This window comes from Frankliniella occidentalis, unplaced genomic scaffold (assembly GCF_000697945.3).
Source record: "Frankliniella occidentalis isolate FOCC.00 unplaced genomic scaffold, Focc_3.1 Scaffold6, whole genome shotgun sequence".
Lineage (NCBI taxonomy): Eukaryota > Metazoa > Arthropoda > Insecta > Thysanoptera > Thripidae > Frankliniella > Frankliniella occidentalis.
Genome location: NW_026267136.1, coordinates 3,572,837 through 3,589,582, shown reverse-complemented (window position 1 = coordinate 3,589,582; position 16,746 = coordinate 3,572,837). Strand labels below are relative to the sequence as shown.

Below are 16,746 nucleotides of genomic sequence, written 5' to 3'. Positions count from 1 at the left end.
CGGCAGTCGGGCTTGTTTGTTGTGTAATTAGCTTCTTACATTGCCGGCCGGAGGACTATTCAATCTGGGCGCCCGTGCTTGGGCCGAGAGGCGGGCTGTCGGGTCGGGGCAGTCGTCGTGTCCAGGGATACAGGGTGTTGCGCTAGCACGCGTGCTCCAAGACCCACGCAGAGTGCGAAGCTGGTCTGTCGAGGCGAAAACGGGCAGCCGACGTCGGTGACGTCGAGTCAGTCCACGCAAACCCGTAGAGGGGGAAAGGGCAAGAGGAGCTTGTACAGCACCCGGTAGGCCATAAAATGTTTAAGCCCCCTACTCCCTTTCCCAACCCACCCAACCAGCTACCTCTTTTTCCTTTCAAATCCAAAATAAAAATAAAAGTAACAACCCCAGAGAGTGGTCAGCGGGCGATGTCGAACCTCCCCATCCTCCTCTAAATCTTTGGGCAGGACTGGTGTCTGGATAGGCTCCCCTCTCCTTGGTTTTCTGTGTTGAGTCTCCTTCCTGCATGCCCCTGTCTCCTTTCATCTTTCTTCTTTTCTTATGGTTTGTCTTGTACAGATTTTTGAATGATAGGGGATGTTTAAGTAAGAACATTTGATTGGAAAACAATGGAAAATGGATTTTATTCAACATCTTCGATTCTTCATACTGTGTATATGAGTAATTAATTATAAAATAATTTGATTCGCACAACTGACAAAAAGATAAAACTTTTACAAGTAACCAAAGAATTGCAACACACAATTTTCAATTAATGTGCATTGGCTGACAGTAAAATGAAACAAAATTGGATTGTCAAGGTAATACCATTTTCCATGCGATTTTATCAAGATTTATAAAATAATATAATTTAATGGTACATATTCTTTATAAACAAATAATAAACATACACAAGGTGTCTTTGCACGATCGTCCAAAACAAAAAGTGATAAATACTTGTTAAATAAGTTACCACACATTAAATACAAACTTGACTAAATAGACAGGGAAACTATTTATGTAAAAATAGTACATTTTTCTTATAGACAAAACTGAAAGCAAGAATTTTCTACCAACCCAACCGGAAACCGAAACCTTTCGCGAAAGAGATGATGACCGTGCCGAAGCCCCACCCCGAACGCGCAAGGTTCAAGAACCGAAGGAACCCGAAGAGAGCGAAACCGTAACCGAAGCTGTGATACAAAACCCTTCGGCTACAAGCACATCAGGGTGCTCTGAGGCAGCAGAACGCGGCACTCTGCTGTCCTAACCAGATATTGCTAAGACGGTTTCGCTCTGGAATTAGGAGATTTAGAAAAAAAAAGTTTAAATAAAGAAAAGGGGGGAAAATCTCATGGACCTGTATGAGAAACGGGTTTGGCTACTTCCCCATGACTAACCCGCGCAGCAACGCGCCGACCACAATAAATACAACTGGCGCCCCTCAATAAATAATTCAACAGATAAAAATTAAAAAAAGGAAGTGCAAAGACTGAAGCGACACGCAGATGTTGTCCTGTCTAAAATATGCATTATCTAAGTAAGGTAATATTCGGCACCTGATTCAGCAAGATAGTACGCCAGACTCACCGTCTGGACCTCACAATCATACATAAATTAACATTTATAAAATAAATTTAAAAAAAATATATGTGCAGAACCAATCACATAAGATAACATTGGCTCCTCTGTCTTCAAAGCAAAATTTCCTTCATTGAATACAATATTGGCGATATACAAGTTACATCAAGTGACTACAGGTATAAAGCCAAAGGCTATGTGCAAAGGCTGAGTGGTCTCAGACAGATATCCATCAATACTGGCCCACACTGTCTTGCTACACCATGACCGACAAGCCTCCCCAAGTAACTACATCCTTCGTCAGTGCACTCCATAAAACATAATTGATAGAAATAGGGATCAAGTAGTGACATAACGCAATCATAAATAGTGAGGGCAAAAACAACACAAAAGGGACCATATGGAATTCGTTCCAAAACAGTTCACAAAACATAAATTAAAATATACATCAGAATCACAAAACTTGAGGCACTTTTCAGTTACTTTTCATACTAACAATGAAAGACAAGCATGAAAGCGTCACAGTTGATTTTCATAATTAAGAAGTCAAAGGATGCTGCTACAATACATCACAAATATGAACCGCAAGTGGTGAGCATTTAATCTTATTGCTTAGGAGCTTCTTGGATCCATAAAGAAGGCTTTATAGATGAAAATAAAGGAAATCAAGCTTTCAATACTTTGAGGAAATATCATGTTGACAGTCTTTCAAGTTATCATGGATGAATGTACTTATATAAGTCGAATGTGTAGCAGTGGAATATAATGGAATGGAAAGTGCAGCAATTTACACTCAAAAGAAAATTCTAAACAATAAGACTTGTTGAAGTTAATGACAATGTGGTCAACTTGGTTAACTTTGTTTCTTATTTCACTTATGTACAATTCTATTATTATAAAGTACTTTAACCAGATTATTTTAAAAATTAAATCACATCACGTTTAGGCATTACTGGACTAAGGTACCTTCTACACGGACGTTTAGTCCCTGATGGTTTCCATGATTGGAGCATTACAAAACAAAGGAAAATGCCCTTTAGCGCACTAGTAATAATAATAATAAAAAAACAAAAAACAAACATATGACTTTCATTCAAACTCATAAGTAAAATAATAAATAACATAAAATGATAATTTACTCAATTGAAAAACATTGGTCAAGGTGGTTTTCGACAAACAAAAAAGGAAACGTCAACTATAATTATTCTCACAGGTTCAATCGATTACACCTTTCAATCAAAACTCTTAAGATATACAAATAAATTACATATGGAAACAAAGAAGAAACGACACCAATCCCGAAGATAAAGGCAGGCCATAGTGATGGTGGACTTGAGCAAACGTGGAGTTCGGGAAGCAAAGGGCTACCTCAAGAGATCCCAGGCGAGGCCGGGCCGCTCTTCTTTACTCTACATAAATAGTGCTGTGCTGGATGGGGAAGGGAGAGGAGAGGGGGAGGAAGGGAGGGGTGAGGGGCGACGGGATTTACACATCCAGGCGGATCTTCATAACCTGGTTGGACAGGGTGTTGAAGATGGGCAGGCGGAAGGGCGAGCCAGGAGGAGAGGGCGAGTCTCGGGAGCTGCCAGAGCCGGTGCTGCCGCACGGCACGTGATGCCCGGGCATGGGCATCGGCCCGGGCGACTGCACCAGTCCGGCGAAGTCCTGGCCGAACGAGAACGCAGTGTTGGCGTGCGCCGAGGTCGGCGTGGGGGACACCGAGCTGAACACGTCCTCTGAGGACATGAAGAAGGATCGGTGCGAGTTGGTGGGCGACTGGCTCAGGCTGGACGTCGGCGAGGGTGAGTCGGCCGTGGAGCCGCCCAGATAGGTGTGGGCGGGCGAGTGCGGGGGCCCGGTGGCCAGCGTGAGTGCCTTCGGGCGCGCCAGGGCGGGCAGCGCGGGCATCGTGGCGGACTGCTGCAGACCGGGCTTGCCGTGGTGGGCCTGGGGGTGCCCCTGCGGGTGCCCCTGCGGGTGTCCCTGAGGGAGTCCCTGGGGACCCTGGCGACCGGGAGGGCCCTGGTCCTGGCACTCCTCGTCGTTGTGCACAAAGTGGCAGCGGGGGCCGTAGGGGCACAGGCCGATAGTGTGGTAAGTGCGGCACAGCTCGGTCTTGTACTTGGGGTGGCGGACCAGCGTGCGCAGCTCGTGGGCGCCGTGCGCGAACTGGCACTTGTCGCCGTACTTGCACGAGCCCGACTCCTCGAAGGGCCTGCACAGCTCGGTCTTGTAGCGCGAGGTGTTGATGTTGGCGGCAGCGGCGGCGGCGGCCGCGGCCGCAGACTTGCACGCCGACGCGGGGTTGGCGGGCTCGCTGTGGCTGCGGTCGAGCTTGCGGTGCGCGGCGGGGACGGCGGCCGTCGGCGTGGCGGGGGCGGGGGGCGACTGCGGCTGCTGCTGCTGTGGCTGCTGGGTGTCGAGCTGGATCACGAGGGTCTGCGCCATGTTGAGGGCGAGTCCCTGCTGGAGGCCCTGTTGCAGACCTTGCGGAAGTCCCTGCTGCAGGCCCTGCTGGAGGCCGGGCTGCACGGTGTGCAAGGTGTGCACCGGGTTGGAGGCGCGTCTGCTGAGGCTCTCTCGCTGGTAGTCGAGGGCGTTGGTGACGCGGCCCTCACCCCATCTCACGTTGTGGCTGTGCTGGTGGCGGACCGCCGAGCTGCTGTGGTTCTGCAACAGGACAAGAAGGGCGGCGGTCAGGTGGCGGTCAGGAAGAAGTACACTCGCGGCACGCTCTGCCCTGCCCGGGCTGGCAACTCCAACGCCCGCAGACGCCGCCGAGCCGTTTTTCTTTTCGCAGTGTGTTGAGCGTGGCCAGCGCTCGGGCGTGAAGGTCAGAACGCGAAGGGGGGAAAATGGCGTCGGCATACGAACACACTGGTTCCAAACCGCGGAACAAACATGCAAAAACTCACTCTGCAAATAAGGCATCCTTCAACGAGGGTAAATAGTTGCTCCGAGCAAACGCTAACGTATCCTCTGGCCACGCGGCGGCCCACGACCGGACACGAGCGGGGAGGGATCGTCTCACCTCTCACCACCGTCCCACCCGTGTGCCAACGGCGCTCGAAAAACCAAACTGAATCGCGATGAACGGCATCAGGCTGCTTATGCATTCGCCGCCTAGGACACAAGGTGTGAGCAGCCGAGGGCCCATAGGGGAGGGGGCTTATACATCCACTGGGGCCAACGTTCGGCCTTCGACACGGCGCACCGTGCCGCTCTCCGCCCCGCGCCCGCGCGCGCCCCGCCCCGCGCGCGCCCCGCCCCGCGCTCTAGCTGCTCTAGCCCGTGGCGTCAGCGTGCGGGGCCGACCAGTCCGGGCTGCATGCGGGTTATTGAACCGCGTTGTACTTTACGGGTGACAATGAGTGGCCGCGCTCTAGCTGCTCTACCTGCTCTAGCGCTCAAGCTGCTCTAGCGCTCTAGCCCGTGGCGTCAGCGTGCGGGACCGACCAGTCCGGGCTGCATGCGGGTTATTGAACCGCGATGTACTTTACGGGTGACAATGAGTGCCCGGGCCAGGTAGTGTAAAACAGCGCGCATAAAAAAAAGAGGCCGCAAGTAAAATCGGGCAGCTCGAGGTAAAAACAAGTGCGTCAGCAGCGACAGCAGGGGGGTTTGGCGCCACTGCGCCACTTTAACTACACCACCGTGGTTGTGGACCAGGCCGACTCTTGTGTCTGTCCGCCACCCCGTCCGACGGGTCGGACTCGACGAGAAGGCCATCATCGCATCGCCATCCGTCAACGGCAAACAATGAACCCCGTCCACCCAGTCGACCCGAGCCTGCTTACTGGCGCACCCCATCGCAGCCCCTCGCAGGTGGCAAAGCATAAACAAACGCCATGGCGCCAGTCTGTCCCCCCCCCCCTCCCCCCGGGGGCCGCTGCAGAGGCAGAGGAGGGAGGAGGAGGATGCAGCGGCGGGCGGCGCAGCTCAGCGCATCGCATTCAGAGCACTTTCACTGCAGCGCCGCCGTGCCGCGCCTGCCCCGGACCATCCTTCCGGTCCCCCCTCCCCCCTTTCCGGAGGGTATTGTGTCACAGCCGCTGGGCTGCGGCGGCCGCAGCAGCGGCGGAGGCCTGACCTTCAGCTCTCACTCTAATCCAAAGAGCATGATGACCGTAGTGCCCCTCTCCTCTCCTCTCCTCCCCTCCTTACCCCCACCCCGCCCTCCAGTTGTAGAGGGAAAGACACACGCGAAGACAACACGCGCGCGCAGCAGCAGCAGCAGCGGGACAGAGGGAAGGACAAGACGCCAAACAATGAGGGAGAGAAAAAAATACATGAGGACGAGCACTAGAGGGCACCTGACAGAGTGAGAGACAAGGCACAGACAGAGAGAATTGAAAGATGGGAGACAGAAAGGCAGGAGACAGAAAGGCAGGAGACAGAAAGACCGGAGAGACAGGAGACACAGACGACAGAAATTTAGGAGACAGAGATAGAACGTCGTTCATGTCGGTCCGATCGATCATCCCGACTGCAGTTAGTATGCAGAGCGATGCACGCCATGACTCGCGTGGCGCCGCGTAGCGTGCTTTACATGGATTACGTTAGCGCCACACTTTCTTTACACAACGGGGCCAGGCCGGCAGTCAGGCAGGCAGCGAGGGAGCCGGCCAGCCAGGCCGGCAGCCAGGCAGCCTCCACCAGGCACGGCCATTACATAACTCTCCAGAGCGGAGCGCCGGCTCGGCGGCGGCGGCGCTCCAGCGGCAAGAGCCGAGCCGAGCCCCATTCTGGCACAGCCGAGCCGGCCGTTGCGGCCGAGCCGAGCCGAGCCCCGGCGCGCAGAGGATACTGTAGCTGGTGCCGTAGCGCGCCGCTGCACCGCGCGTTGCCTAAGCCCGAGGCGCTCGGCACCGTTTGCCATTTCCCGCCCACTCGTCGATGTCCTCCTCCTCCTCCTGCTGCTGCTGCTCCTTTCACGCGCAAAGGACACCAAGGGGTCTCAGCTCGCGGGTCGCGGCCCGGGCGCGGCTGCACGAAGGCCAGGCAGTTCGTTAACTTGGACTCGTTAGAAGAGGCGCCCGCGGCCTCCGGGTACCAACAGCCAACAGCCTCTCGCACGCCACTGCTGCCGCCGACGAGGTTTTTTTTCGGCTGGCCCGACTCGCTCGTTCACACACCCAAAGGGTGGGACTTGGCACCACTGCGACGAACTCCCCCCGAGCCGGCTGCGCTGGCCGGGGCACACATCACATCCTGGCAGCCACTTGTTAATAACCAGGCCAGTCAGTCGCTTCATTAGCAGACTCGCCAGCCCCCTCGGGCCCGGGACGGCCCCGGGGCCCCGACAGCTGGCGTCAAGCACTGCAGTCGTCAGTCACAGGGCTCGTCATCATCAGCATCAGAATCGACGCCGTGCCCTTCCAGCGAAAGACGGCCGTCCTCCCCTGGCACAGGGCGGGGCATGGCCACGCCCAGCCAGCAGCTGGGGCGTTATTGTCGTTGGCAAAATGCATAGCGCAGAGTAGAGTATACCGGCGCTGAGCTAGCCGCGACCCTTGGACCCCGTGCGCCGCCGCGCCAGCGCCGCCCATACAGAACAACGAGGGGGTTTGACTACACTACGGCACAGTGTCGATGGACGCCTGGACAAAAACACGGGGCGGCGTCGCGCAGCCAGCAGCACGTCTGAGGCCGGTGATCCATAATCGTACGCCGGGCTCTTGCTCGTTGCGAAGGAGGCCGCGGCGAGCGCGTGTTCCCTTCGCACGCCCCGCCGGCCGGCCCGCGGGCCCCGCTCGTGCGCAACCTCAGGGACGTCACGTCCGTCCGGCACAAGGACTCCGGCCGGACCTGGTGTCCACTCCACGCGGTGTATTCCTCATCCTTGCCGCCGGGCCTTGGCCGCGTCTTCAACCCCGAGCGAGGCGCTTTTGTCAACACGCCGCACCCGCGGAGGACGACAACAACACACAAATCCGAAGACATTGACAAAACGAGCACGCGCGCGCGCGCGGCCACACACTCACACACACACTCACTGGTCCTGCCCGGGCCGCCCGGTGGGTGCTCCATGGGGACCTGCCGTGGGGCTCCCGCGGTCCCCGCCGCTCCGGCCGCGGCCCCGCCAGCGGCCCCGCGACACACTCTCGGGGGCTCACTAGGTTACACAATGGGGACCCGACCCGGCCCCATAAGCCTTACATAAGAGCGGGAACCCCTCAACACTTTCTTCAGGGCCGCCACGCGCCCCCTCCCCTCTCTCCGACCCCCTCCCGCCGCGCCCGGCCGTCCCACGGTCACTTTCACCGAAACGCCCACGGGGGGGCTGCGCTGCGCGCCGGCTGCGGGGCCGGGATCACAGAGTCAATCAGCCTTACGGCCGTAACAACAAGGAAGCTGCGCGCGGCGCGCGGAGGCGTGGCGCGGCGCGCTTCGCGGGTCACCAGGAACCAAGCAGCTGTGCACTTCCACCCACGCGGCCCTCTCGCCGCGCGCACGCCAGCGCGGCCACCGCCGAGCCCCCACGCCGGCCTCGTCGTCTGTCCCATTCCGGCCCCCCGAAATGTCTTCCTCCTCTCGACCTCGTTGGCCTAGATGAGGGTGGGCCGCAGCGGGCCGCGGGACCACTCGGGAGCCAGTTCCCATCCTCGTCCTGCTGCTCGCCCCGCACAAGTAGGACGACTACCTTGTTGCGTCACGGACAGGTCGGCGCAACTGATTAGCGGAGGGCCGTGAGGGGGCAAGAGCGGCCACCGCACGCTCAAGGGCGGCCACCACGCCGCCGAGCCCTTCCCGTCGTCGCCCCCAAGACCGTCGCCGCCGAGCCCTGCCCGCCCTGCACCATGCCGTCGCGGCCACTCGACATCGTGCCATTTTCCGAGCACCGGCGGCATCGTGTTGCTGCTCTGCACCTCGCCGGCGGCGGGGCCTTGGGGATCCACGATAAACTACCTATCTTAGGCCTGCCCCGTTGTGGAGGAGGGGGAGGAGGAAGGAGACGAGGAATGAGACGGCAAGCCTGGAAGCGCCGCGCGCCGCGCAGCCGCGCAGCCCGGCGGAGCGGAGCACAGCGGAGCCCCACTCACCGGAGGAACAATGTCCACGGCGTTCATCTCAAGGTAAAATCAAGGCGACTTTTTCCGTTTGCCGCCGCTGCTGCTGCTGCCTGCCGCTCGCTACGCTACTGCGGAATTGTCCCCATGCCATCAGAGTGGTGGGGCGGGGCGGGGCTGCACGACGCGCGTCGTCGTGCGCCCGCAGAGGAAGCAAAAGGCACAGGAGGCACTGGAGGTTTTGGCGGGAAGAGTGGGGAGGGGGACCTAAGGCCCCAAACCGAGACCGGTTCAGGACCAGCTCAAGGTCAGCTGGCGTCATCAGCAAGTCAGAGGAGAGAGGGGAGGGGGAGAGAGGAGGAGAACAGCGCGGCGCGCACAGCTCCTCCACCACCACCACCACCACTCGCCGGGCCGGAGGAGCCGAGTCGAGCCAACGCAATCAACGCATCGAGAGGCCCATCCAGCACGCCACTCCCCGCCACCCCACGCAATAGCCACATCAAAACAAAGTCCTACTGGCGGAGGAGAGGGGAGGGGGCGGGGAGTAGGGGTCGGTGGCGCTGGCGGCGGAGGCGGACCAGGATGCATTCAGGCAGGAGAACAAGAGCAAGCGCCGCACCGCGCCACGCCGCGCACCCCGGGGGTGCTTCAAATTGATTTTGGCGCCGTGTCTTTCCGGCGCCGAGCAAAAGGGTTGAGCGAAGGAAATGTAAGGAGGTTGTCGCCATGGCGCCAGAGACGAATAGAGAAGAGACGCACTCCCGCGCCGCAGCCCAAGCACAGAGAGGGGCCAAGGCGTTCGTTTTGGTCCGTGCTTTTGGTTTTCACTCCGTCGGGTTTCACGAGTTCGGCAGAACCCGCGGCGTCGTCGTCGTCGTCTCTGGTCGGGCCGGGGCTCGGTGCTCGCTCAGGACGACGACGACGACGACGGCGCCCGAAGCGAAACCTTCACCTTTTACTCGCTACGTGTCGTGGCACTGCACACTGCCGTGCCGGGGTCACGACCCGCCGCCGCCGCGCCTGTCCTGTCAAAGCGTGCCGTGCCGTGTCGCTCGCTGCCTGCTGGCGGGCGTGCAGACACGCGGCGTGACAGACAGACACTCTGCAGACCATTAGCGGCACGTCTATACTCGACGACAGGGAAAGACTTTCCTGTACCTGACTGGCGCGGGGGCGGGCCACGGGCGACACCAGGCCCCAGGCCCGGGCCCCGAGCGAGGGTCGGGCCCCGGCCGCCCAGGCCAGTCAGGTACAGGAAAGTCTTTCCCTGTCGTCGAGTATAGGCGCGCAACAGTACAGAGAGAGAGAGAGGGCAAAAAACAACATCTTTTCTTTATCAATTGGTGCGCTGCTGTTTTTTTTATGTGGAAGCGCCGTCATGTCATTTCCAGCATTTTCGGCGACAGAAGTGACGGGCTCCAGGAGGACACACACTAAAGCGAGTGTGTGTAGTACAGTACTATAGTACTGCGCGCGGCGGAAACGAGGCGGGCGAACTACAGTATACCCAGGGGAAGAGAGAGAGATAACAGAGAGCGGGCGTACTGTAGTGTGTACAGTGGCGCTGACTGGCAGCGGAAAGTTTCGCAACGCAGAGTCGCTTTTTCAACATCTGAAACTGAAATCGAATAATCGTCATCATGGAAACAAAAACAACAACCTGTTTGGCAGTCGCGCCGCGCCACACCCCACCACCGCCGCCGCGCCTTGTCGTGGGGCTTGGCAAGCGAACTCACTCAACTGGCGTGTACCGCCCCCCCCCCTCCGCCGCACCCGGCCGCCACGCCTCGCCACGCCCCGAGCGCGCTGTTGCCACATGAAGCCCCCCATACACATGGGTACTCTATTCTAGCGTCACGTCCGAGCGGCCCATGAGCGCCATGAGCCTCGCCCCGGGTCGTACCGGCAGCGAGGATGCCCTGCCCTGCCCAGCCCACCGGCCAGGCCCCCGCCCTGCTTTCGTTTCTGTACTGCGGCGACACGGTGCTCACACTTTGGCAGCGACAAGGCAGTGACACCGCCGCCGCCACCGCCCCATTTGCAGGGTAGCTCGGGCCACACATTCGAGTGTATCCGGGCGGGTTCCAGCAAGATTCACGCTCTCCTCAAGTCTCCAAAGGATCTCCCGCTCCCACGTGCCCTCCAGGAGAGACAGTCATGGACTGTCTAAAAATCCCCAGCCGGTCGCGGCGGCCGTTTCCTCAATCGGCGGAATGCATGTGTTTGCACTGTTATTGCGTGCTCATCTACGAACCACGAACTTCCCCCCGTCATCCGTCATTGTTCTTTCCGCGAAACTCTGCGTAAATCCACAGGCGAAGGGAATGAAAGGACCATTGCATGCGCACGCCGGGGAAATGTCCGCGGGACCCAACCCCGTCACCAAGCCTCACCGAAGTACGAACACCCCCCGTCCGCTCTGGCCGTGCGTCGAGTCGGGCGCCACCCATGAGTCACCCGGGAGCTCTGCGTCGTGCAAGGTCGGGGAGGTGCGTGGCCCCGGGGGCAGGGGAGGCGGAAGCGAAGGGAAGGGGGATGGGCCTGGCCCGCTGAGGCCATCCACGACGATGCCACCCTCGGAAAGAGGTCGTGAATAAGCAAAACGTGCCGTGATGGGTACCTTTCCGTCAGTGCCTCCAGTGCGACGCTTATTTGAAAGTGATGAAGCACCGATAAAAAGGGGCAGCCGTGCTTGCGGGAGAAGGATGGGCCCCTTTCAGGCCGGGGAAGGGGAGGAGGGGCACTCGACAGAAATCGAGAGGACCCGATAAAAAAAGGTCCTGATGGTCGGGGCGAGGGGGTACGTAAGGTAAGCTTGCCCCCAGGCTTACCCCTCCTCTTCCCTCGCCAGGCAGTGTTACGGAACGACGAAGAGATTTGGAAAACATGAGTCTCGGAGAAGGCAACGACTCGCGCGGACAATATTCTTATTTCACTGAATGACAAACGCCGCCGGAAACCTAAATGCACGCCACCGCGCGGCGAGGTCAGAGAAGAAAGAACACGAGAGGAAAGAGGAAAAACAAAAATACATGTACAAAAAAAGGCGATTGCAGCGCTGCCATTGGTCGGGCGTGAGGCAATGCACCGTCACCATTGGCTGACAGAGAGCAAGAGAAGAGAGATAGAGAGGCAAGCGTTAAAAAAATTGTGGCCCGTGTAAAACACGACGACGATAGCCGCGTCGTAATCTCAAAAAATGATATGCGCCGCAGCAGCTACACGGCGCGAAGCCTGCCGAGCGATTACTCAACCGAGAAGGAGCAGAAGATGAAGGAGAAGAGATGCAATCCACTTCACACACCGACACACTACCTCACACACACACACACACTCACACACACACCTCACGCACGCTGCACCCTCTCATGACCATGCCCATCCATCCATCCACAGGTGCCGTGCCGTAGCCTCTCGAGGCACCTGATCCCAGTCAACGGCAGCCTGGCGGCGACCCCTCCTCCCCCTCTATTGTCGCAATAGAAACCCTTATACCCCTCCCCTGGCCCGGGGTGAGGCGGGTCAGGTCGGGGTGAGGAGTGCCCGGGGGAGGGGGGGGGGGAGTCTCAGGACGGAGAGATGAGGGTCGTCCTCTGGGTCTCTGCCTGCGTCTATTATAAGGGACGAGAAAAGGTCCGGAGGGGGGCTTGCATTGTGCAGGTCCCTGCCCAGCCTCCTCCACACCACACCACACCCCCTCAGCTGCCAAGTGCATGGCAGTGGTGGACAGGCGAGAGAGAGAGAGAAAGAGATAACAGTTCTGCACACACGCAGGGGGGGCATCTCTCGCAACACGCCACGGCCAGCCTCCGGGAGGAAAAGAAAACACACGTTGTGTATGGCTCCAAAGCAATACGTTTCCACTTCCGAGCGAGCGAGGCCCGGGGCTGCCGCGAACAGTGTACAGATAGCACAGCGTTATCGGCCACCTCGGGCCAGGGCAGCCCGGGCCACAGGGGGCGGGCGGGGCGGCGGTGGTCTATTCGGTTCCGTTCAGTTCACTTCGGGGGCGCCTGCCCCGCGTGATAAGCGGACCCGGCCCATGGCACACGCGGGCCGGGCCGTCATAAAGTCCAGCGATAGTCACCTCGGAATAGAGTCAATCGGTCTGCGCGATATTCGCACAGCCACATTCTGCTGAGGGTGGTGCACTATGATGACTGCAAACGCGCGCGAACGCCGCCGCCGCCGACGTGGACGCGAGCGTGCGCACCGCAGCCGAGGCCGCCGCCGGCGACATGCACGTCCGCTTCACGTGACCGACAACGCCCACGGATAGTCCGGGAACAGCACCACTGATTCCAACCACCAGCAAGGGGACGAGGGCGCCGCCGCGCAGCAGGAGCGGCTCTGGCGTGTGTTCTGAAGCCATGCAGTGACGTTTGATTAGATTTGACTGCGTGTCAGGACGGCACAGCACCGGGTGAACGATATGCAAAGCAGCAGGCCTCCTGTGACAACGCCCCCCAGGAGCGGGGACCGGGGGGAGGGGGCTCTGCGGGCCCCCGGGGTGCCGCGGCGCGCAAGCGGCAACGCCGCCGCGCCGGCCGGGGCCGGGTAGGCGTCTTATCAGTGCGACAAACAAAACACTCGACGGGCAGGGGCAGGGCACCACCACCGCGCCGGCACCAACGAGTACTTGGCGTGGGCCGCGGCCAGACCCGCGGGCTCCGGGCGGCGCGCTCGACGTCCAGCCCTCGGTGCGGCTGTCGTGGTGGAGGACGGCAAGATAAGCCTGGCGGTGGTCACCCAGAGTGGTCGTCCCCCTCCGCAGTTACGAGGTTGACGCCGGCTGACGCTGACGCCCTGCTCGGCCCATCCATTACAGGCCCCTCCGGGTGGAGTGGACCGAGATGGCCATCGCGTCAGCGGGGCCCCCGGAGCCCCTCGCAGCCCCCGGGCCATAAGCCGCAGCGCGTCCCGAAGGTCAGCCGGTTCGACTCCCGGGCCGGGCAGGGCAGGGCCCACCAGGCCCACCAGCCAGACCGGACCCCACCACCACCACAGCCGCCCCACCGGCACCCCGCCCGCGGCCCGCGGCGGCCCCGGCCACGTTCGCGAAGAGGCATGTCCGCCCCCTTCCCGACCCGGCCCGACCCGGCCCGGCCTTTGGGCCCGTCGCCACCAGCGCAGGCCGAGGCGTACCCGACCGGTCAAATGTCAATTGAAGGATGAATCACACTGGCTTGAGCAGCGCCCTCCCCTCGGGGGGCATGTGTGAAGCCGGGGAGAGGGAGGGGGGAGGGGGGGGGAGGCGTTAATCGGCGATGTCAGAGCGTTGCACTTGCATACCTTCGCTCTAGAGGGGGCAATAAAAAATGGAGGCCGCGGTAGTAAAAGTCTTCCCCCCACCTCTTTCTACTGTCCCATACATACACACACACGCACATACGCACACACACACTGTTCGCGACTTTTGATGTGCTCGGAAATTTTTGGAAGCTGTGAGATAATTGTGCGACTTTGGTTAGCAAACAGACAGCAAGCTCCCGAGGGAAAAATCAGCCAACCATGCAGATATACTCTTGGTTCGTGCAGTAGTAGTAGTAGTATTATTTCAACTCCCCTTTTTCCAACATGTGCGGCCGGATCATGGCAAAAAAACGGAGGGGGGTGGGGGTGAGGTACCCACGCAACACCACACCACACGCCTTGCGTGGCGGCTCGCTCCGCGCTCGCGAGTGCCCTGCCCCCATTCACACATCTAGATCATCTGCTCCGACGCGCGGACAATGGCGTGTAGTACGGGTAGAGCAGTGCGGCGTACGTACAGCCGGACCGTGCGATAGAGAGAGAGAGGCGGAGAGAAAGAGAGAGAGAATGGCCCCTGCGTGCAGGACATGCCAGAAGGCCATAGTGTATTGCCGATTGGACTCGCGGGGCCGATCAGGGCGTTGACACTGCGCGCGGGGCGGGGCGGGGCGGGGTCTTCCCGGATTGAGAATGTATCGAGGGCGGCGCCACGAGAGGCGACGATCAATGAGCCGACGAAGGTGGAGCCGGCATCCCTAATGATAGCGGCGAGTCATACTCGCCGGGCGGCCAAGTCATTTGCACCGCAATACACACCCTCCCCCTCCCTCCCAGTCCCGATCGCTCCAGACCGATACAAGCGGGAGTTGGCCAACGCCGCCCGGGCTTGCACTTTAATTGTCGGGGAGTTATGCAAATGGTCATGACACTTGCACTGTCGAGCAAATCACGCGGCGGCGGCGGCGCCTGCTGGGCCCGGGGACCAGCAGCAGCGGCGTGCGCGCGCGAGGAGCGGCGAAACTGCCAAGTCAGTTTAGTTTCTCTTTCGCTCGGGCGCGACGATACACAGCACGCGATAAGTAAGCAATGAATGAATTGGTAAACCGAGGAAAAGGACACCGAGCCGCGCGCAGGCCCCGCGAGCAGGGCCCGGGCCGGCGCGAGAGAGTGGCGTGGCCGGCCGAGGAGGCAGGAAGGAGTCCCTGAAGTGAGCGCACGTTTTCCGGTGAGTGCCGGTTTCGCAAGGATTGCCGTCATTCAAGTGCCTCTCTAGAGCCAGTCTCCAGGAGTTACCCCCACCACCTGTCGCCCCCCGCGCCTGCTGCACCTTACAGGTTACCGCACGTTTGAGGAAGGGCAGAGCAAATCCGAGCAAGTGGTCTGCCCTACTTTTAGAGCGGCCCTGTACAAAACGAATCACTACGCTCTGAACATGAATCGTCGTACAATATCTGCTATGCTCTTAATGTACTGAACATGTATCGTACATATGTGCTATGCTCTGAACAGGCAGGGCATGTACGTACATATCTGCTGTGCTCTTAACATGCTGTACGTTATATTTTCAAAGCGCCCATGGAGACATTTCTAAGGGAGCATTTGAGCAACTTATCGCGGTGCGACAGGTCTGAACACGAACGGCAGAGAGATAGCAGGAGTGCCAACCCACGTCAAGCTAAGGGAGCCTTGGGGTCGCGCGGGGCACTATGTTGTTCCAATGAAAACTCTGAAACGTGCAAACGTTTTACAGTCGTGAAGACCGGCCGGTACCTGTTGTGCTCTCCTTGCTCGCGCTCAACAAGTGCCCCGGCCCGGCCGCGGCGGGCTCGGCACGGCCCGGCGAGGCTCGGCGCTCAGCGAAAGGGAAACCAAAACAGGGGCACGTAACTATTATACAATGCGGAAGAGAAGCGAATGAGGTGCCGGCGACCGCCTTCCGACGCTCTGGGCAATGACAACCGGGCACATCGACGGCCCTTGAGAGGAATGGGCACATTCTCGACGCTGACATGACCGGCGTTGACGTAAGGGCGATAACGAGATAGCATAGGGCGACGAAGAATGGCGTTGGGTACAGGGGTCCTAGCGACAGTTTCGTACTAAGTGTTGGTAAATAATGACAAACAATAACAATAACACAAACAACAACAAAACTCACCTTTAAGAGGGTGTCTCCAAAATCATACACCGCCGAAGTCGACATGACTGCAGCTGACATAACTGCGCCGTTTTCCGTTATTTTGTTAATCCTTTGTCTTCCAAAGCACTTCAAACAAAATCACTTGTCACTCGTTGTGTCTGTTGTAAAACAGAAAAAACTTTTCTTTTCTTCACAAAAAACAACACTTCACGGGAAGGACACTGATTTTTCACACACTGTTTGATGTTCCACTTTGTTGATCGAAGGCAACGTGACTTTTATTTTACGCTTAAAATATAAGAACACTTTTTCCTTCGACAGCCAAAGGATTTTGCTAGTTTTCAGTCACAGCGCAGACGGACCGCACACCGTCCGTCGTGGTCGGTTGCTGCTAGCCTACTGAGCGCGCCCAGCGCCGCCTGCTCGGGCCCGGGGCTGCCGGTCGCGCGGTTGGCGCGAGCGACGCCAGCGCTGCATCGCGGGACGAGCCTGAACTAGCGCCGCCCCGGCCAATCCGCGCGCCGTCTCTGTCTTGCCGTCTTCTCGTCTCCTCCTTCCTTCTTCCCCTGTTCGTAACTTCTGTTTGTGCCCCCGTCCCGGACTGTGCCCTTTCCTGGTCCGAGAATGGAAGGGATTCGATAATGTAATAAACAGATAATCCTTACGCGGCTAGCGCTGCTGTACCCCGCCCACTGGGAGTGCTCGGCTTTGCTTCGGAGGAGCGACTTGGGTCGCCAGTCGTGCCAATTTTCGGTCGTCATTTGTCCAAATCAGCACGCC

At 58.8% G+C, this 16,746-nt stretch overlaps 1 protein-coding gene across 1 annotated transcript; it reads right to left on the bottom strand.

Annotated features, from left to right (window-relative positions):
• Nucleotides 1–593: 593 nt before the first annotated feature.
• Nucleotides 594–16,385, bottom strand: LOC113216703 (mRNA decay activator protein ZFP36L1). Its single transcript, XM_026436507.2, has 2 exons — nucleotides 15,985–16,385; nucleotides 594–4,230 (listed from the first exon to the last, which is right to left on the bottom strand). Exons 1-2 carry the CDS (start codon nucleotides 16,042–16,044, stop codon nucleotides 3,046–3,048), a joined length of 1,245 nt encoding a protein of 414 aa, XP_026292292.1. The 5' UTR covers nucleotides 16,045–16,385; the 3' UTR covers nucleotides 594–3,045.
• Between the last annotated feature and the right edge of the window lie 361 nt (nucleotides 16,386–16,746).